Source organism: the organism of the source record quoted next, unplaced genomic scaffold, assembly GCF_019419815.1.
Source record: "Pyrus x bretschneideri cultivar Hongxiangsu unplaced genomic scaffold, Pyrus_bretschneideri_v1 Contig80, whole genome shotgun sequence".
NCBI lineage: Eukaryota > Viridiplantae > Streptophyta > Magnoliopsida > Rosales > Rosaceae > Pyrus > Pyrus x bretschneideri.
Genome location: NW_025999821.1, coordinates 955,029 through 977,772, shown reverse-complemented (window position 1 = coordinate 977,772; position 22,744 = coordinate 955,029). Strand labels below are relative to the sequence as shown.

Sequence of the window (22,744 nt, the reverse complement as noted above, 5' to 3'; positions counted from 1 at the left end):
AACTTTGTTTTTATGTTTTTGAGTTAGTTTAGAGGTTTTAGCAAGCCCTCCTAATCCCTGGTCCAAGAACGATCCCTACTTGCATCCTTACTACAATTTGACAACAAGAGGGTTAATTTGTGTGCTTAACTATTTGCGCATCAAATTTTGACAAGTGCGTACAAAAAAAAAAAAATGGTGCTAGAAGGAGGGTGAATGCACGGCAAAGGATGGGAAAAAGGGATGGTGACTGAATGATGAAGAGTGCATGTGGCTTAATGATTAAAGAGTGAATGAATGGGAGAGCATGTGGCTGAATGATGAAGTGGGAAAGGTGTGGAAGATGGCTGGAATTGGTGGTGATGGAGGGGGAAGGCTACGGCAATGGTGTTAGAGTGGGCTAGGCCTTTTTTTTTGTGTCCTAAAGTGCATACAAGGCCTTCAATTTCGTCCAACACTTTGGTTCCAAGCATAAGCTATCCATCCTTAGCCCAAAAGTGCTCCAAAAGGCTCCAAAATGCACTTCTTTGCTCCTTTAGCCCTTAGAACCTGAAAACATACGAAAATAACTTAAAAGACTTAAAGAACTAAGAAATAACAACGTAAATGCACAAGAACAAGCCAACTAAGTTGCCTAAATATGCTCCTATCAAATTCCCCCACACTTAGCTTTTGCTAGTCCTCGAGCAAAACAAAACAACAAAAGAACACGAAACTAGACAAAACGAACAAAACACAACCTACACCTTCCAACATTTGCCTCAGGGATTTCCAATGCACATGACATGTTAAAAATCATCATTCCCACAGATTTTAGTCATCTTCACACTTAAGTACATTCTTAATCATAGTCACCACATACTAGTTCACAATTAAGCATTTAAAACCATGTTTTGAATGTAGTAACATGCCTTAGAGAATTTGCTTAATTCCTTACAAGATATGCACTCAATTTTCACTCCAATTTTCTGACTACACACCTTAATCTAGTTATATGTGAGAAGATTGATGTAAACATGAAAACGAACACTCACATATATGTATCACAAAGAAAGCAATTTTTGGAGTTAATAAGTATGTTTAGATATGATCTCATGAATGGAATGCTACTACTTAGATGCGAGAACCAGTGACACCATATGCTCATACCAAGTTCAAACTCCACAAATTGAAACACATAACACTCAAGATTGAAGTCACGGGTTGTAATGGGGCTTGGGGTGTTTGGCTAACAAAGAAGTGATATGGAAAACAAAGGTTCTTAAAGAAATAGTGAGCAAAGCATTTGAATCAACTTAGAATTCACTTTTGAATGCAAACTCAACTTTTGAACAAAAAGGGATAATTTAGACAATTTAGGGCCAGATTTGGTGTTTTGGACCCTTTCTTCAACATTCAACACTTAATCACTCATTCTTTCATCTTTTCAAGCTCTTTTTCCTTTCTTTCTTTCTTTTCTTTTCTGTTTTTCTTTTTCATACGTTTTTCACACTTTTTCTTTTCTTTTCTTTTGAATCTCAAAACATACATATAAACTTAAGAACAAACACTCATTCCCCCACACTCATTTCTTGCATAATGTAACTCAAAAGGAATTCATTTAAGTCATGCTCACTATCTTTTAAGAACAAGGGTGTGGACTGTCCTAAACTAAGTTAGGTGAGGATAATGTGGGTTAACAAAGAATAAAGGCTAAACAAGGCTCAACGGGGTTAAACTTAAACACAAAATGAGTGAAGGGCACATGGCTGTTTGGCTTTGATGGTGGTCACTACACAACTTCATCTTGAATATGTGTTATGCAAATCAATGACATGCTTTGAATGAAATGGGCAAAAGTTCTAGCATTTGGAACTAAATGATGAAACGCCTTCTAAGTAGTAACCAAGCAAAGAATAATGAGATCATGCAACGACTTTAGAAAACAATGATGCACAGATTATTACTCTCCAAATAAACGTTTAGGCTTGAGTCTCACCGGGATGTAGCGTTAGTTTGAGTTCATTCATTCAAGCATGTTACAAAAACTAATTTTTTTTTCTTTGTGATTACATGTGAATTCGTAAACTATAACTACAAACAAGCATAAACCAAAGAGTATATCAAACGTCCATCCATGTTTGTAACTTTCTTTAACCATCATGCAATTAAAAACCAAATCCTCATCATTGTATTGGAAGGTGACCTACGACACAAACAAACACACAAAAACAACTCTTTTTGGGTTTTTCAAAACAATTTTTCAAATTTTATGGTATTTTCGGATTTTTAAGTCAACACACTCTAAAACACTCTAAAATAGCTTAAAAACACTTTAAAACAGCAAGGAACAACATTGGAAGTTATGGGTGATAAAATCCCACGAATTTGCATCAACATACTTAGTTACCCCCCCCCCCCCACACTTCAATCAAACATTGTCCTCAATGTTTTAAGCTTAAAACCACACCAAACAAAAGTAAACACATAAACAGCAACTAAACATACTAAACATGGCAGAATGTAAATAACAAAGAGAAGAGTTTAGGAACGCAAATCTGGTTATGGAGTGTAAATTCCATCTTCTCCTTGGTGATTGCATTGGCGGTTTCAAAATTTAGACACATGGCAGGCAAGCACGAGGTGGAGGTGATGACCTGTTTCTTTGTTCAATCTTTCCAATTTGTATTGAAAAGGGTTAGAGGATGACTCAGCATATGCAGTTGTTGCGTTTGCTGACGATCCACAAAATTGATGTTTCATTGTCACTCGTCTTAGCTGTTCTCCAAGGTAAAAACATGTCAAGGAGAAGATGAAGTTATTTACATCAATATCTTCTTAATTTCTTATTGGCGCAGGGGCAAGAAAAACAAACAAAGGACATGCAAAATTACGCCAATGAAGTGCAAAATCAAGCTCGAGAGGTGATTGAGTTGAAGAGACAAGTGGGACAAATGGCTGAATTCATGGGGCAATTTAGTAAAGAACAAGGTAAGTTACCAAGTTCAACACAAGTAAATCCGAAAGGTGGATTCGAATCTACAAAAGCCATAGTGTTGCGAAGCAGAAAAGAAGTTGGGGCAGATTCTTCATCAAAAACAGGTCACAAAGAGGAGGAAAAACTGCATTTTGAAGAGGTGGAAGCAACCAAACCCACGGCAAGGGTGGAACTCCCTTTGCCGCAAGTTTCTAGTGACACTAAACCATCCAATAAAGGTAAAAATGTGTTAAGTTCAGTTCCTACTAATGTTTTTCCTTCGAATGTGCCTTTTCCTAGTAGGTTCATGCAAACAAAGAAAGAGGAAGCCGAAAAGGACATTCTTGAGACGTTTCGGAAAGTTCAAGTCAATATCCCTCTTTTGGATGCAATCAAGCAAGTCCCGAGGTACGCCAAGTTCTTGAAGGAACTTTGCACTAATAAGAGGAAGATTTCGACCAAGGAGGTTGTAAAAGTGGGTGAAAACGTCTCAGCCATCTTGCAAAGAAAGCTGCCCCCTAAATGCAAGGATCCGGGTAGTTTTACAATTCCATGTGTCATTGGTAATACTTGTTTTGAATCTGCCATGTTAGATTTAGGTGCATCAATAAACGTCATGCCATATTCAATTTATGCATCTATGAATCTAGGAGCATTGAAAAATGATGGTGTTATTATATAATTGGCCGATAGATCTAACGCCTATCCAAAGGGAGTTTTGGAAGATGTTTTAGTGCAGGTCAATCATTTAATCTTTTCGGCGGATTTCTATGTGCTTGAAATGGATGAATCAGACCATGCTCCTTCATTGCCCATCCTCCTTGGAAGGCCATTCATGAAAACTGCTCGTACGAAGATTGACGTATATAATGGCAATTTGACAATGGAATTTGATGGGGAAGTTATTAAGTTCAATCTTTCTGATTCTATGAAGTACCCTAGTGAGAATCATTCGTGTTTTGCTATTGATATAATTGACTCTTTGGCGCAGGACCATTTGGACAATTTGAAGGACGATGCACTTGAATTGGTTATTGCACAAGGAAGGGACATGCAAACCATCTAAATAACCACCAAGGAACCCCACGGCATGCATGATGAGTCCTTGGCCGTGCCCCCTAGGGAAGATATGATTGAGATGGTGGCTGCCCTCGAGTCATTGCCATCACATTCAGGTAAGTTTTTGGACCTTATTTTAAGTTCAGTTTCGGCTAATAAAATGCTTCCCTCAGTTGTGCAGCCACCTACACTTGAACTTAAGCCGTTGCCTAGTCACTTGAAGTACGTGTTCTTGGGAGAGGATGAGACATTGCCCGTCATCATTTCATCCTCACTCACGGCACAAGAGGAGATCAAATTAGTGCGAGTGCTTAAAGAGTACAAAACGGCAATTGGATGGACTTTGGCCGACATAAAGGGAATCAGCCCTACTATGTGTATGCATCGCATACTTCTAGAGGAGGGGTCCATAACATCTCGAGAGGCTCAACGCCGTCTCAACCCTCCAATGATGGAAGTAGTAAAGAAAGAGGAAATCAAATTACTTGATTGTGGAGTGATTTATCCTATTTCTGATAGCAGGTGGGTTTCGCCCGTGCAATGCGTTCCAAAGAAATCCGGAATGACTGTGGTTGAAAATGCCGAGAATGAGCTTGTTCCTACGCGCATTCAAACTGGTTGGAGGGTGTGTATCGATTATAGGAAGCTAAACGCCACCACAAGGAAGGACCACTTCCCATTGCCGTTCATTGATCAAATGCTCGAAAGGTTAGCGGGTTATGCTTTCTATTGTTTTCTTGATGGTTACTCTGGTTATAATCAAATTGTCATAGCACCCGAGGACCAAGAAAAAATCACTTTCACATGCCCTTTTGGTACATTTGCATATCGTCGCATGCCTTTTGGTTTATGTAATGCACCTGCTACATTTCAAAGATGCATGATGAGTATATTTTCTGATTATGTTGAGAAAATCATTGAAGTTTTTATGGATGATTTCAGTGTCTTTGGTGATTGTTTTGATGGTTGCTTGCATAATCTGAGTTTGATTCTAAAACGTTGTGTTGAAACTAACCTTGTTCTTAATTGGGAAAAGTGTCATTTCATGGTTAAACAAGGCATAGTTTTAGGTCATATCATTTCTGAAAATGGCATTGAAGTAGACAAATCCAAAATAGATCTTGTACGTCACTTACCCTCTCGAACTTCGGTTAGAGAGGTTCGTTCTTTTCTTGGCCATGCAGGATTCTATTGTAGGTTTATCAAAGACTTCTCAAAAGTTGCACAACCTCTTTGTCGTCTCCTACAAAAAGAAGTGGCATTTGAATTCACCAAGGAGTGCATGGCTTCATTCAATCAACTCAAGGAGTTGTTGACCACGACACCAATCATAGCTCCACCTGATTGGAACCTCCCTTTTGAGTTAATGTGTGACGCATCAGATTATGCTCTAGGGGCTGTTTTAGGGCAAAGAAAAGACAAAAGGCCGCATGTCATCTACTATGCCTCACGGACGTTGAATGATGCACAACTAAATTATTCTACAACTGAAAAAGAACTCTTGGCTATTGTATTTGCATTAGATAAGTTTAGATCATATCTTCTTGGTACTAAAGTCATTGTTTTCACTGACCATGCAGCCTTGAGGTATCTTTTCACGAAAAATGAGGCCAAGCCAAGACTCATTCGTTGGATGCTCCTACTCCAAGAGTTCGATCTTGAAATTCGAGACAAGAAAGGATGTGAAAACGTGATGGCTGACCACCTTAGCCGAATGGTAGGTAAAGAAGAGTCCATTCCCATCTTAGAGACATTCCCGGATGAACAACTTCTGTCTATTGAGGTAAGAACCCCTTGGTATGCCGATTTGGTCAATTTCTTGGTGTCTAAGCAAGTTCCTAGTACCCTAAACAAATTCCAACGTGATAAACTTGTTCATGATGCACGTTTTTATGTTTGGGATGATCCCTATTTATGGAAATTCTGCCTAGATCAAATTGTGCGTAGATGTGTGCCCGACTCTGAATTTAATTCCATTCTTACATTTTGCCATACTTATGCATGTGGGGGACATTTTGGCACCCAAAGGACAGTCCTAAAGGTGTTACAATCTGGATTTTGTTGGCCTAATCTCTTTAAAGATGCTAAAATGTTTTGTTTAACATGTGATAAGTGTCAAAGAACAGGTAACATAGGGCCTAAGGACCAAATGCTGCAGCAATCTCTCTCATTTGTGGAAATTTTTGATGTTTAGGGTATCGATTTGATGGGCCCCTTTCCTCTATCTTTTGGTTTCACTTACATCTTGCTAGCTGTCAATTATGTTTCCAAATGGGTGGAAGCCAAAGCCACCCGTACTAACGATTCTAAGGTTGTTGCAGATTTTGTGAAATCTAACATTTTTGCTAGGTTTGGGATGCCACGAGTTTTAATCAGTGATGGGGGTTCTCACTTTTGTAACCGCACCATTGAAGCTTTGCTCAAGAAGTACAACGTTACGCATAAGGTTTCAACACCTTATCACCCTCAAACCAATGGGCAAGCTGAGGTTTCAAATAGGGAGATCAAACAAGTCCTAGAGAAAACCGTGGGACCTTCAAGAAGAGATTGGAGTTTGCGCTTGGACGATGCATTGTGGGCCTATCGCACGGCTTACAAAACTCCCCTTGGCATGTCACCTTTTCGGCTTATATATGGTAAGCCATGTCATTTGCCCGTTGAGTTAGAGCACAAGGCACATTGGGCGGTGAAAACCTTCAATATGGACATAGACGCTGCTGGAGTTCATAGGAAGCTCCAATTAGATGAACTTGAGGAGATTAGGAACGAGACTTACGAGAATGCTCGCATCTACAAGGACAAGACGAAGGCTTATCATGATAAGATGCTTCATACCAAAACATTCTCCAAGGGGCAGAAAGTGTTGCTTTTTGATTCAAGACTTCGGTTATTCCCTGGTAAGTTACGTTCTAAGTGGATTGGACCTCTTGTTGTTACTAATGTTTTTCCTCATGGTGCAGTCCAAGTCCAAAGCTTGAAAAGTGGCCACGAGTTCAAGGTAAATGGGCATAGATTGAAGCCTTATTACACTTTGTTTGAGGAGCATGTTGTGGAGGAAACACCCCTCCATGCCGTGGCCTCCCCTGAAGCTTGATGGAGGTGTTCGTCCGGCTGCATGACGTTAAAGCAAGCGCTATGTGGGAGACAACCCATGCAATCAACAAAGGAAGAACTTGGGAATCGCTCCACACTCAGATTTGCGTCCCTAAACCCTTTCTTTTGTTGCTTACTTTATGTTATGTGTAATGTGTTCAATTGTGTCTAAAACATTGAGGACAATGTTTAGTTTAAGTGTGGGGGATTTATCTATATTTAGCACAATACACTGAATAAAATAAAGCATGTCCATTGATCTCCGAGAAATTACAAGTGCGTACAAAAAAAAAAAAAAAAAAAGAAAAGAAAGAAAGATGGAGCTTTCACAAAGGTTGTTCACGTGAAGCCCCACTACTTGGCAAAAGTCCAGGAGCCGGAGGCATCGAAGATAGATCATTCGAGGCCTCAATACTTGGTGGAATGCTAGATGATGAAGGAAAAAGGTGCCTCTGGAAGAAAGCCGCAAGCCTTTGACGGTCACTTTGAATTCAACCTTCAGATTCTTGAAGCTGATCAAGCTTCCTCTTCATGCTCGTCGAATAATTATTTGCAAGCACGTGCAAACCTCTATTCTAGCGCTTAAGCTGTTTGATCTCTTGCTTAAGATTTTCCACCTCCGCCATCAATGATTCAACTTGACGGGATCGAGCAAGTAGGCGTTGGCCCATGTTGGACACAGAGCCCGCACACTGAACACTGAGAGCTAGGGACTCTTGAACGACCAACTCATCGGACCGTCCTGAAAGCAGCCTACTATCTTTAGGAGTGAGGAGGTTCCTAGCTACTATCGTAGCTGTTGTTGCATCCTTCATCACGGAGTCTTCACTTGTAAGAGGGTCATTAAAAGGTAAAAAAGACGGGCACCATACATTACCCTGACGCAGCGCACCCGTATCACTGCTGAGACTCAAATCTAAGCAAATATTAGATGGGTTAGCCATTACCCTGACGCGGCGCACCCGTATCACTGCTGAGACTCAAATCTAAGCAAATGTTAGATGGGTTAGCCATTTTCAAAGATACATCTTTGAAAATGGCTAACCCATCTAACATTTGCTTAGATTTGAGTCTCAGCAGTGATACGGGTGCGCCGCGTCAGGGTAATGTATGGTGCCCGTCTTTCTTATCTTCTAATGACCCTCTTACAGGTGAAGACTCCGTGATGAAGGATGCAACAACAGCTACGATAGTAGCTAGGAACATCCTCACTCCTAAAGATAGTAGGCTGCTTTCAGGACGGTCCGATGAGTTGGCCGTTCAAGAGTCCCTAGCTCTCAGTGTTCAGTGTGCGGGCTCTGTGTCCAACATGGGTCAACGCCTACTTGCTCGATCCCGTCAAGTTGAATCATTGATGGCGGAGGTGGAAAATCTTAAGCAAGAGATCAAACAGCTTAAGCGCGAGAATAGAGGTTTGCACGTGCTTGCAAATAATTATTCGATGAGCATGAAGAGGAAGCTTGATCAGCTGCAAGAATCTGAAGGTCGAATTCAAAGTGATCGTCAAAGGCTTGCGGCTTTCTTCCAGAGGCACCTTTTTCCTTCGTCATCTAGCGTTCCACCAAGTATTGAGGCCTCGAATGATCTATCTTCGATGCCTCTCGCTCCTGGAGTTTTGCCAAGTAGTGGGGCTTCACGTGAACAACCTTTGTGAAAGCTCCATCTTTTTTTTTTTTTTTTTTTTTTTTTTTTTTTGTACGCACTTGTAATTTCTCAGAGATCAATGGACATGCTTTATTTTATTTAGTATATTGTGCTAAATATAGATAAATCCCCCACACTTAAACTAAACATTGTCCTCAATGTTTTAGACACAATTGAACACATTACACATAACATAAAGTAAGCAACAAAGGAAAGGGTTTAGGGACGCAAATCTGAGTGTGGAACGATTCCCAAGTTCTTCCTTTGTTGATTGCATGGGTTGCCTCCCACATAGCGCTTGCTTTAACGTCGTGCAGCTGGACGAACACCTCCATCAAGCTTCAGGGGAGGCCACGGCATGGAGGGGTGTTTCCTCCACAACATGCTCCTCAAACAAAGTGTAATAAGGCTTCAATCTATGCCCATTTACCTTGAACTCGTGGCCACTTTTCAAGCTTTGGACTTAGACTGCACCATGAGGAAAAACATTAGTAACAACAAGAGGTCCAATCCACTTAGAACGTAACTTACGAGGAAATAACCGAAGTCTTGAATCAAAAAGCAACACTTTCTGCCCCTTGGAGAATGTTTTGGTATGAAGCATCTTATCATGATAAGCCTTCGTCTTGTCCTTGTAGATGGGAGCATTCTCGTAAGCCTCGTTCCTAATCTCCTCAAGTTCATCTAATTGGAGCTTCTTATGAACTCCAGCAGCGTCTATGTCCATATTGAAGGTTTTCACCGCCCAATGTGCCTTGTGCTCTAACTCAACGGGCAAATGACATGGCTTACCATATATAAGCCGAAAAGGTGACATGCCAAAGGGAGTTTTGTAAGCCGTGCGATAGGCCCACAATGCATCGTCCAAGCGCAAACTCTAATCTCTTCTTGAAGGTCCCACGGTTTTCTCTAGGACTTGTTTGATCTCCCTATTTGAAACCTCAGCTTGACCATTGGTTTGAGGGTGATAAGGTGTTGAAACCTTATGCGTAACGTTGTACTTCTTGAGCAAAGCTTCAATGGTGCGGTTACAAAAGTGAGAACCCCCATCACTGATTAAAACTCGTGGCATCCCAAACCTAGAAAAAATGTTAGATTTCACAAAATCTGCAACAACCTTAGAATCGTTAGTACGGGTGGCTTTGGCTTCCACCCATTTGGAAACATAATCGACAGCTAGCAAGATGTAAGTGAAACCAAAAGATGGAGGAAAGGGGCCCATCAAATCGATACCCCAAACATCAAAAATTTCCACAAATGAGAGAGATTACTGCGGCATTTGGTCCTTAGGCCCTATTTTACCTGTTCTTTGACACTTATCACATGTTAAACAAAACATTTTAGCATCTTTAAAGAGATTAGGCCAATAAAATCCAGATTGTAACACCTTTAGGACTGTCCTTTGGGTGCCAAAATGTCCCCCACATGCATAAGTATGGCAAAATGTAAGAATGGAATTAAATTCAGAGTCGGGCACACATCTACGCACAATTTGATCTAGGTAGAATTTCCATAAATAGGGATCATCCCAAACATAAAAACGTGCATCATGAACAAGTTTATCACGTTGGAATTTGTTTAGGGTACTAGGAACTTGCTTAGACACCAAGAAATTGACCAAATCGGCATACCAAGGGGTTCTTACCTCAATGGACAGAAGTTGTTCATCCGGGAATGTCTCTAAGATGGGAATGGACTCTTCTTTACCTACCATTCGGCTAAGGTGGTCAGCCACCACGTTTTCACATCCTTTCTTGTCTCGAATTTCAAGATCGAACTTTTGGAGTAGGAGCATCCAACGAATGAGTCTTGGCTTGGCCTCCTTTTTCGTGAAAAGATACCTCAAGGCTGCATGGTCAGTGAAAACAATGACTTTAGTACCAAGAAAATATGATCTAAACTTATCTAATACAAATACAATAGCCAAGAGTTCTTTTTCGGTTGTAGAATAATTTAGTTGTGCATCATTCAACGTCCGTGAGGCATAGTAGATGACATGCGGCCTTTTGTCTTTTCTTTGCCCTAAAACAACCCCTAGAGCATAATCCGATACGTCACACATTAACTCAAAAGGGAGGTTCCAATTAGGTGGAGCTATGATTGGTGCCGTGGTCAACAACTCCTTGAGTTGATTGAATGAAGCCGTGCACTCCTTGGTGAATTCAAACGCCACTTCTTTTTGTAGGAGACGGCAAAGAGGTTGTGCAACTTTTGAGAAGTCTTTGATAAACCTACGATAGAATCCTGCATGGCCAAGAAAAGAACGAACCTCTCTAACCGAAGTTCGAGAGGGTAAGTGACGTACAAGTACTATTTTGGATTTGTCTACTTCAATGCCGTTTTCAGAGATGATATGACCTAAAACTATGCCTTGTTTAACCATGAAATGACACTTTTCTCAATTAAGAACAAGGTTAGTTTCAACACAACGTTTTAGAATCAAACTAAGATTATGCAAGCAACCATCAAAAGAATTACCAAAGACGCTAAAATCATCCATAAAAACTTCAATGATTTTCTCAACATAATCAGAAAATATACTCATCATGCATCTTTGAAATGTAGCAGGTGCATTACATAAACCAAAAGGCATGCGACGATATGCAAATGTACCAAAAGGGCATGTGAAAGTTGTTTTTTCTTGGTCCTCGGGTGCTATGACAATTTGATTATAACCAGAGTAACCATCAAGAAAACAATAGAAAGCATAACCCGCTAACCTTTCGAGCATTTGGTCAATGAACGGCAATGGGAAGTGGCCCTTCCTTGTGGTGGCGTTTAGCTTCCTATAATCGATGCACACCATCCAACCAGTTTGAATGCGCGTAGGAACAAGCTCATTTTCGGCATTTGCAACCACAGTCACTCCGGATTTCTTTGGAACGCATTGCACGGGCGAAACCCACCTGCTATCAGAAATAGGATAAATCACTCCACAATCAAGTAATTTGATTACCTCTTTCTTTACTACTTCCATCATTGGAGGGTTGAGACGGCGTTGAGCCTCTCGAGATGTTATGGACCCCTCCTCTAGAAGTATGCGATGCATACACATAGTAGGGCTGATTCCCTTTATGTCGGCCAAAGTCCATCCAATTGTCGTTTTGTACTCTTTAAGCACTCACACTAATTTGATCTCCTCTTGTGCCGTGAGTGAGGATGAAATGATGACGGGCAATGTCTCATCCTCTCCCAATAACACGTACTTCAAGTGACTAGGGAACGGCTTAAGTTCAAGTGTAGGTGGCTGCACAACTGAGGGAAGCATTTTATTAGCCGAAACTGAACTTAAAATAGGGTCCAAAAACTTACCTGAATGTGATGGCAATGACTCGAGGGCAGCCACCATCTCAATCATATCTTCCCTAGGGGGCACGGCCAAGGACTCCTCATGCATGCCATGGGGTTCCTTGGTGGTTATTTCGATGGTTTGCATGTCCCTTCCTTGTGCAATAACCAATTCAAGTGCATCGTCCTTCAAATTGTCCAAATGGTCCTGCGCCAAAGAGTCAATTATATCAATAGCAAAACACGAATGATTCTCACTAGGGTATTTCATAGAATCAGAAAGATTGAACTTAATAACTTCCCCATCAAATTCCATTGTCAAATTGCCATTATATACGTCAATCTTCGTACGAGCAGTTTTCATGAATGGCCTTCCAAGGAGGATGGGCAATGAAGGAGCATGGTCTGATTCATCAATTTCAAGCACATAGAAATCCGCCGGAAAGATTAAATGATTGACCTGCACTAAAACATCTTCCAAAACTCCCTTTGGATAGGCGTTAGATCTATCGGCCAATTGTATAATAACACCATCATTTTTCAATGCTCCTAGATTCATAGATGCATAAATTGAATATGGCATTACGTTTATTGATGCACCTAAATCTAACATGGCAGATTCAAAACGAGTATTACCAATGACACATGGAATTGTAAAACTACCCGGATCCTTGCATTTAGGGGGCAGCTTTCTTTGCAAGATGGCTGAGACGTTTTCACCCACTTTTACAACCTCCTTGGTCGAAATCTTCCTCTTATTAGTGCAAAGTTCCTTCAAGAACTTGGCGTACCTCGGGACTTGCTTGATTGCATCCAAAAGAGGGATATTGACTTGAACTTTCCGAAACGTCTCAAGAATGTCATTTTCGGCTTCCTCTTTCTTTGTTTGCATGAACCTACTAGGAAAAGGCATATTCGAAGGAAAAACATTAGTAGGAACTGAACTTAACACATTTTTACCTTTATTGGACAGATTGGATGGTTTAGTGTCACTAGAAACTTGAGGTAAAGGGAGTTCCACCCTTGCCGTGGGTTTGGTTGCTTCCACCTCTTCAAAATGCAGTTTTTCCTCCTCTTTGTGACCTGTTTTTGATGAAGAATCTGCCCCAACTTCTTTTCCGCTTCGCAACACTATGGCTTTTGCAGATTCGAATCCACCTTTCGGATTCACTTGTGTTGAACTTGGTAACTTACCTTGTTCTTTACTAAATTGCCCCATGAATTCAGCCATTTGTCCCACTTGTCTCTTCAACTCAATCACCTCTCGAGCTTGATTTTGCACTTCATTGGCGTAATTTTGCATGTCCTTTGTTTGTTTTTCTTGCCCCTGCGCCAATGTAGTTAGCAATTGGATAACTTGAGAATTATCAAAAGACGAACCTGAGTTGTTTTGGGACGATGGTGGCTGGTTGGATTGGTATGGCCGTGGGAACCCAGGGGGGTTTTGTTGAAATCCCCTTTGTGGTGCAGATTGTTGGGACTCTCTCCACTTGAAATTAGGGTGATCTCTCCATCCGGGGTTGTAGGTGTTGGAGTATGGATCATGTTTGGGTTGGTTTTGGCCTTGGAAACCAATGGCATTGGCAGATTCCCATCCTCCATTCTCTATCAACTGAGGGCATGTCTCGGATGGATGCCCTTGCATTGAACACACGCCACACACTTGGTTTTCTTGTGGTTTTGACCCCTTGACAACCTGAGACACAAGAGAAGTAAGATTAACCAATTGTGATTGAATGTCAGAAATTGCACTTACCTCATTTACACTTTGTTGCCGTGGCCCCTCTCTTTGTCCAACACCTTCATATTGTTGAGCATTGTGTGCTCGGTTTGCAATTAGAGCTTTGGCATCCACTAGAGTCTTGTCCACTAATGCACCACCCGCCGAAGCATCTAGCATTTGACGTTCCATGGGAAGGAGTCCCTCGTAGAAATATTGAATGAGCAGCTCCTCATTCATTTGATGCTGTGGACATGAAACAACAAGTGATTTAAAACGTTCATAATAAGATGGAAACGACTCACCTTGATTTTGTTGGATGCCACTAATTCGTTTCCTCAAGAGAATGATCTTTGCAATGGGAAAAAATTTCTCTAAGAATGCACGTTTCATACTTTCCCAAGAATTGACAGTTCCAGGGGACAATTCAAACAACCAATCTTTGGCCTTGTCCATAAGTGAGAATGGAAAGGCCTTCATCTTCAAAATACTCCCATCCACGTTGATGGGTGTCATACTTGAGCAAACTACTTCAAATTCCTTAAGATGTTTGTTAGGATCTTCCATTGACAACCCATGGAATTTAGGAATATGATGTAATAAACTAGACTTAAGTTCAAATTCTTCCGTCTTACCTTCAGCTGCCGTAGGGTATTGTATGCATAAAGGAACGGCATTGCCCATACCTGAGGCAGAGAGCTCTTTGATGGTTCGATTGTCCACGACCATGGTTTGCACTTCCTCCACAACCTGTGTCGTGGCTTCTCCTTCCTCACCTCCTTCGTCAAACTCGGATGTAGAGCTAGAAGATGGTGGGTTAGGGTTTTGTTGATGCTTTTGCTTCCTCAAGGTCCGCTCAAAATCGTCGTCAAAGTTAAAATGAAAATACATAAAAAAAAGAAATAAAAGAATTAACAAGGGATTAGCAAAGTTGCTAATCCCCGGCAACGGCGCCAAAATTTGATGCGCAATGCCTTATCAGAAAGCGTGTCATTGCATACCTGTAAAGTAACAAGTTTCCAACATTTTAAAAGAAGCTTTACAGAAAGTATTAGAAATGTAACCTAAAACATACAGTACAAAACTATTAAATACAGTAACTAAAATTGAATGAAATTTTCTTTTATAAATAACCACCATGGCAAGTTCTAGAGCATAAATATTTTCTTCAAAATTTGATGCTGCACGTAACAACCTATCAGTTACATTATTCTATTATAATATATGTCTTAATTTCTAGAAAAACTACACCAAGCACCCACCAGTATTTGAGGCCCAAACTATCATGGCAAAATGTAGATCATAAACTTCTTTTTACCTTCAAAACGTGATGCTGTGGAACAACAATCCATCGTTTACATTATTATATCGAAGATATTATTTTAATATACTTTTTTCAAGGCAAATTACATCAAGCACCAACCAGTATTTGCACCCCAAATTAACCCCCACCTTTGTGCTTAAGGGGAAGATGTGCCATGAGCCCTCAAGGCCATCACCGACATTATTAATACACATTAGCAGAATGCAAATCATTTTATTTTTTTTTTGTCAATATATGAGATTATTTTATATTTCAATTCATTGAATGGAAACATTCAAATTACAATGCTATTATACTTATAACCGCTTATCACACCTAAATCAGTACTTCTAAGAAATACAAAGCACATGAGCAGAAATTTGAACACCATGAATGCAACTTCATACTAAAACATTATGGTAGACGAACCAACCTTTCCAAGCAGAGAATCTTCCAGAAATTCTAAAACTTTCTCAAATAAAACAGGAGAGCAGATCCATTTGCTTAAGTGCAAAAATATTTCTGTCATCAGTGTTCAAGACAAAATATTTAACATCATCCTGTCAAACAGAAATAGAAAAGAACCAATTCAAGTTAAAAAGAGAACTTGTAATACTGGCAACAAAAGACCCTCATAAAATGTGAAATGAGTTAGTACAGACACACACACACACATCTACAGCTAAGAATGTGCCTCACATAGTATACATCCCTTTCTAAGATATTTGGTGCCCATATAGCACCTGCCCAGATCCTAAAGTTTGAAATTTCCCCCCAAGAAAAAACTCTAGTTTATGATTCTTACTATACAGTTGGGTTTCAAGAATGTAAGAGCTGCCAAGGAGAAAAAACTCTAGTATATGATTCTTACCATACAGTCAGGTTTCAAGAAAGCAAGAGCTGCCAAGGGGTTGGCCTGATATAATCCATAGAACAAGACAGACTTATGGAAACATGACCTTCTATGAAAATGTCAACATGTTCAGATACCATTAGATAGTAATGAAAACCCCAAAATACTGAATCGAAATTGCAAGACATGCAAGAAATATCTTAGGTGAACCAAACAGAAGAGAAATTGAGAGAAATGCAAGAAATATCTAATATAAACAAAAAATAAAATGTGAAGGTCAAATACACATTATTCATTGCATTTGTACTATAACTTTATACCAATTTTATTCAAAGTATAATATATCATTATCAATGAAATAACAAGGGTCCGAAAAAATGGAATATATCAATGAAAATATTGACAAATACATCGATAATGAGAGAAATTGCAAATGACGGAAATTTTGACACAAAAATACAAATATAAAATATCAAGCAATACTATAGGCTTCCATGCTTACCAAAGTATTAAAACAGAAAGACCATAGAACGGATGCAAAATAAAGTGAGATCAATCAAGAGACTTTTAAAGAAGTCATTTTGCAGAAACAATGATGAATTTAAAAGTTATATTAAGGTTATAACTTATACCTTTTCTGAATGTTGATTTCTCATGTTCAGGGGAAGCAAAACTTGTAAAAACTTCTTTACTAGTGTCACAAAGATAGTATCACACATAGTCACACCATGCCCCCCTTGAGTAGGTTGTGATTCTAGTTTACCCTCATTAGTCATATAAAAGAAGAATTTGACTGCAAGGTTTATGCTGTTAAGTATGGACAGCATACAATCAAATGATTGTGTATTAAGAAGAGAGCCAGTCTGAACTTCCGGAATAAAATCTTGGAAACAATTTACTAGAAATGGGACAAGATCCTTTAGTTTTGGGATGATGATTGAACATCCTACAAAAGAAAGCAAGATGACGATAGGTCAATATGAAAACGAAAAAAGGTATTAAATAATTGGAAGTTCTTGAATTGCTGAATGCTTGTCCCACTAAACCGCAACTTATTAACACAATCTAAGTAACAAGCTAATATTATTAGAGTGAATTTTGATTTCTCCTGCTGTGAGAATGCTGCCAACTGCAAGGCATTTGAAACTAAGAAGTACAAACTAATAAAATTACATAACCAAAATAAGTATTATCATTCCAAAGTTCAGGAACTTCAACTATCAAACTCATATTGATCTTTATCGTGATATGAGCCATGACTAGACACACATGGTGCCATCAGAAGAACATAATCGATAATGACGTATAAACACATGCACCAATGTTTCACATACCAGCAGATTTTGCAGGTACATCAGGCTCAAAAGCATGCAGTATCCCTTGTCCAGCACCATTCTATCAAGTAAAAGGAAAGGTATTACAAAACTATTTCATCAATAAGGCAAGAGACTAAAAGCAGTAACTCAGAACAGTTTCTTCCTGATGCAATTATATGCCTAGATAGTTTTTTTTTTCCCTTTCATTTGGCCTCTGATCACCACTATAACCTAAGAAAAAAAAATACTCTCCCATTCAAAAATTGTTCGTCCAGCTTCAGAAGTGAGATCTCCAAGTATGAATAAAAACAAATTTATTTTCAAAAGTTTCACATGTGCAGTTGAGGCTACTTTTCATGGCTTTCTGACTGACACATGCTTTGCACCCCTTGTCTATACTAACCAAGTAGGGGAAAATGATGATTGTAATAACAATAACAAAATTTAACAGCAAAGTTTCAACAATAATGTGCAATGAAAGAATACGGCTGGGAGGTACAAGAAAACAAGCAGGCTCACGCTGCACGATACAAACAATGAAAGAAAACATGCAAACCCTCCGGATTTTAAGAAAACATAAAAATACCTTTCCACATGAGCCAGCTTCTCTCTTGTTACATGGCAAAAGCAACAAGCATAGTTCCAGGCCGGCAAGAGCAGTCTTGAGCTTGCCCTTGTCCTCTAAAAAAAACTGGTTCCACCGCAGAATATCCTCAAAGCTTTGAAGAATCTGTCAATGAAGCAATCATTAAAACAACCTTAAAAGTTATCTTTAAACACAAAAGAGAGCGGTAACACAGAAAAATTCGAGTTCATCTAATATTTAGATTCATTAACCACACAGACGGACTAAACCATAAACAATTGATAGGAAATAACGCAGTGGAACATATAATGGCAACCAAACAAACAAGCTCACACACCCACCAGGGATAAGGTTTCGAACAAGAATATCTGCGTACAGGAATAACATGTCTAGTGGGAATAAGAAAGAAAGAAAGAAAGAAGATGACAAGTAACCTAAAGCTCAACATCTATAAGAACTTTCGTGTTATTGAGCAGAATGAGAGCAAAGAAAACATGAAGAGAAGAGACCAAGAATTACAGAAAGAGCAGAATCTTGGAGAAAAAGAATGTTGTTGAATAAGGCCTCAATCCGTAACACTAGACCACAAAGTAGCAAACTCTAGCCATAAATTACCATCCGATCTTTGTGACAGGTACATAACTACCAGAATATGCCTAAAGTCCATTCCATTAGAATAATGCATAGAAGAACAACAAACCATATAACAGTTCATAGTTAATGACCAAAGCATAAATCAGAAATTCTACAGTTGTACATCAGAATAACATATCTAATAAATGATTCCAATGAAAACACTGCATACAACATTTTACAGTACAATCTTAGGATACCTTTTCAGCATTCAAGAAGAAGGTGGATGGTATTGGATAGCAAGCTCCAAAAATTTGAAAGCCATCAACCGAACATTGATTGCTAAATGTTTCATTGCATTAAATATATAGGCCATCATCAAGGAAATCAACAGCTCTTGATTATCCTGGACAAGAAAAGAAGGGAAAAAAATGTCACATTAAATTCATTGGCTATAAACACCACCGAACTTAATGATAATAATAGAGAGATGATGACAACAAAATCTCAAAACTACACTTGATGAATCCATCTATACAATAAAAGCAGTGTAGATGTGAAACTACCAAATTGTTCTATTGTATGGAAGATGCATAGCATTAAGAGAAAGTGAAAACTGGAAGGAAAAAGAGTAAGCCCTTCAAAGATAATTTATGTCAATTTCTATGAAAGAGAATTAATTCCATTTCCCCCCCCAGCTAGGAATGGCTTTGCGCATCCAGAAGTATGGCCTGGCAGTTTAATTTAGTGCAATGCACGGCAACAATTGAATAAAATTTGGCATATAAGACACTTGTATCGTGAAAAAATTAAGAGGAAAATAGTGAAATTAACAACCCAAAAGTTTCTTGAACTGCAAATAATAAAAAATAATCGTCCTTGTTTCGCATTAATACATATAATTCACAACAGGTTTTTACCTTGCTGCATTCAGACAAGAATTAAAATTACCTCCTTACAGCCAGGTAAAATTACTGACTTAAAAAGTTGATATAGCGTATCTCAAACCAGCCTATCGTCATCGCCAATGCGTTCACGCAGCTTTTCAACAACAGCATACTTATGCAACCTCAACTCAGTAAATCCTTCATACCCAATAATGCATCTTCAGAGAGAAATAACGGTAAGATTATTAGATATATACTATATGGTACAGAATATCAATAATGGGAAACAACTTCCTAGATAACATAATTATTGAAAAGGTCGTAACTTCTTCAAATTTAACACATTAAAACCCAAATCAATGTGCAGAAATACATGATCAACGATCTAGGTAATCTATTTCAGGTTAAAAATAGATTAATTCTCATATTTTGGAAGATACTATACGGCTGTAAGCGCTTTCATTAAGAAAATATTTTAAAATAACATTAAAATACCTTTACGAACTTTCGGGTTGTAATGAGATGTTTGCTGAAGAAGTTCTTTCAATGTTAAACCTTTCTTGTTCACTGCTAATCCTGCCTTCTCCGATGCCACACTCTGCTCGGGAAGAACAATTGCTGCTCATAGTAACCATTATTTAGTTCTCATTAAGAAACTAGTTCACTACGATATTTGACATCAAAATGGAAGCACAAAGGCAACTCCTTCATCGTGGCAAGAAAAAGTATTTCAAACAATCAAGAGAATACAAACTCTCATCCTTAATTACTCTCGTCACCCCCAAACAAACTTATTTTAAAACGATGACAGAATTTTCCTTTCAATGAATTAACGAAAAACAACAGAGAGTACAAAAAGCAATATCAACTCATGAATTTAAGAACAGATTAAAATCAAAACCTTTGGACTTAATTTCAGTATTCGTAGCGTTCTTTGGTGGCGGCAACTTTCTGCCAATCTTTCGCTTTATTTTCTGCAAAAATTACAAAAGAAAATAAACATCAAATGCAAACAAAGTTTTCAGATGTTGAACTTCCCAAAGAAAAATGCATTCAAAACCTGAAATATCGATTACTTTGAAGTCGATGCCGCGCTTTTGCTGCTTCTTTGCCGGAGCCTTGGAGCGTGCCATTTATACCTACAGCATACACACAGGCTCTGCTGATCATATCAGATAGTGTCAAATGACAATGCAGCGCCGTTTTCAGGCCTTCGCCAGCTATTAAGAACAAGAACTCCAGGAGCAGTAAACTAAACCAGCTCTCCGTTTGGCAGCTCAGAAAATTTGGGGAAGTAAAAAGGAAAATAGCAACTCTAAAAAATTAAAGAGAACGAATTGTTTCTCTCTTCCTTTGCGTACCTTCTTCTCGGCAACCAAACAGCGGAATGGAAACAGTAAGCTGTAGTCTTCGAAGTGCAAAGCAACGAAGTTGAAGGAGGAGGAGGAGGAGGAGAAGGGAAGAGAAGGTCAAGGAACGAGAAAGTGACAGTCACGGCGGCGAGGAGTAATTGCAGAGCGTTCTGAGAGGGAAGGGGGAGTTTTGTGGATCGGCGGAGAGATACAGTTCCTATTTTATTTCAATTGTAAATAACTTATTTTTATCCTAAAAATTTTATAATCGAAATTTTTTAAATTCTTAAAATTACTCAAAGATTATTCTTATATTGATTTTTTATCATAAATAGTCCCTAAAATTGATTTTCACCATCAAGATAGTCTTTGAAATTGAAAACCAATCAATGTAGTCCCTGAAAATAGGTGTTACAAATCAATGTGGTCGTTCCATTATAATTATGTTAAAATTTCCATTAAGTATTGATGTGGCACATAAATGGACTTACAAGATTTACGGGTTTTTATCATAAATGATCCCTGAAATTGACTCACACCATCAAGATGATCCATTGACCTAGGGCTGGGTTCGGTTCTTAATGGTTCGATTTTTTGGCAAAACCAAAACCGAAATCGAATCGAAATTTCGGTTCAATTCGATTCATTTTTTTTCTGTTTTTAATCGATTCGGTTTTTTTTTCGATTCATTTTTTCAGGTTCGGTTTCGATCTGGTTTTGATTTTTTGATTTTTTATTTTTATATAAAATAAAAGCAAGGTCTAATGGTCTATGACTATAATCATCAAAAGATACAAAACATATAAGATGAAAAAGCTATAGATGCACAACAAACTTTAATCTTTCTGTTGTTGGGTGACAAATAATTAAAAATCAAAATCAAACATATTTTGGTTCTCTTTGAAATTTAGTCGTTGAGCTCGTATTCCTCATCATATTACTCGAAAGTATTGACACCTAAATACTAATTAATTTGACATTTGGAAAGTAATCTACAACTCATAAGTCATAAAGATTCAATTAGCAATCCTCCTCCTCCGGTAAAACTTGATTATTTATAATTATGTTTTTTTTTTTTTAATTTTTGAACAAACAGCTACGAATGAAGACTGAAGTGGAGGCCACGAGCAAGAACATACAAATTCCATAACTTATGATGGAACAAACAGGGTTTGTTGTGTTCAGAAAAAATTGGTCTACCCTATGTACTACGTTTAAAGGATTGGTTTTGGTTTTGGTCTACCCTATGTACTACGTTTAAAGGATTGGTTTGGGTGTTGTGTTTAGAAAAAACTGAACAAACAGAACCGAATATAATGGTTCGGTTCTTAACTAAGAACGAGGAGAACCCAAATATAATTGAGGAAGCTACCCCTTAAGCTACTCTAAACCCTATGTACTCTCACAAATTAATCAAATCCAGCATACCCAAAACAAATTGAAAAGCTACAGATCAGATTCATCAGAACCAACGAAATTGAAAAAAAAAAAAAAAAAAAATCTGCAAAACGCATCAGGGGGTGAGATGTGACAGCCCGTCCCGGGAATGTTAAAACGTACGCGTGAAAAGACTATTTTGCCCCTAGTTCGATTTCGTTACGTTATTGGTTGTTTTTGTGTTGTGTTGGCATGTTTTGGGCCACACACTCACACTCCCACACCCCACACCTTTCTGTCCCTTTCCCTGTGATTGTCCCGAGCCCCATTTCCCTTCCCATTCACCATATACGTATGGACACACACCCAAAACCCATTAAACCTCCACAGATCGAGAAAACCAAGACCATATTCGAGCTCGTGAGGCTTGTGGGAGTCCAACCATACCATTTCCAGGTAAGAACACCATCGTTTTCACGTCAAATCCACAATGTCCGAATTCGAGTACTGTTCATGCACACGTGATTTCTCACGTTTTAGGGAATTTCAAGCTTGTAGGTAGCTTGGTGAGGTCCCAAGGAGGCTCGAAGTGGTTCGTTTGAAGGAATTGGACGTCGGGATCACTAGTTTCGAAGTTGGCCGGAGTTGGGTTGAATTTTCAGGTGAGATTTCGTGGGTTTTAACCCTTGAAAGTAGTATGATTGTGTTCCTCTAGTTCTAAGCTTCATTTTGGTACCAATATTGTGAAATTTGGATGA

General features: G+C 38.8%; 1 protein-coding gene across 1 annotated transcript; it reads right to left on the bottom strand.

Annotated features, from left to right (window-relative positions):
- Nucleotides 1-215: 215 nt before the first annotated feature.
- Nucleotides 216-20,846, bottom strand: LOC125473261. The gene is made up of 12 exons (XM_048575836.1): nucleotides 20,619-20,846; nucleotides 20,334-20,396; nucleotides 20,159-20,231; nucleotides 19,753-19,875; nucleotides 19,322-19,475; nucleotides 18,631-18,776; nucleotides 17,798-17,941; nucleotides 17,230-17,290; nucleotides 16,528-16,841; nucleotides 15,476-15,602; nucleotides 13,776-14,740; nucleotides 216-528 (listed from the first exon to the last, which is right to left on the bottom strand). Exons 11-12 carry the CDS (start codon nucleotides 14,628-14,630, stop codon nucleotides 466-468), a joined length of 918 nt encoding a protein of 305 aa, XP_048431793.1. The 5' UTR covers nucleotides 14,631-14,740; nucleotides 15,476-15,602; nucleotides 16,528-16,841; nucleotides 17,230-17,290; nucleotides 17,798-17,941; nucleotides 18,631-18,776; nucleotides 19,322-19,475; nucleotides 19,753-19,875; nucleotides 20,159-20,231; nucleotides 20,334-20,396; nucleotides 20,619-20,846; the 3' UTR covers nucleotides 216-465.
- Nucleotides 20,847-22,744: the final 1,898 nt, after the last annotated feature.

What these genes read in the sequence shown, in the direction of transcription:
- LOC125473261 (XM_048575836.1), bottom strand. Translation starts at nt 14,630, where the DNA reads ATGTATTTTCATTTTAACTTTGACGACGATTTTGAGCGGACCTTGAGG. An exon ending in GGCAACAAAGTGTAAATGAG is followed by an intron (nt 529 to 13,775) that starts GTAAGTGCAATT and finishes GTATGTTTTCAG; the next exon opens with GTTCTAAGGGCTAAAGGAGC.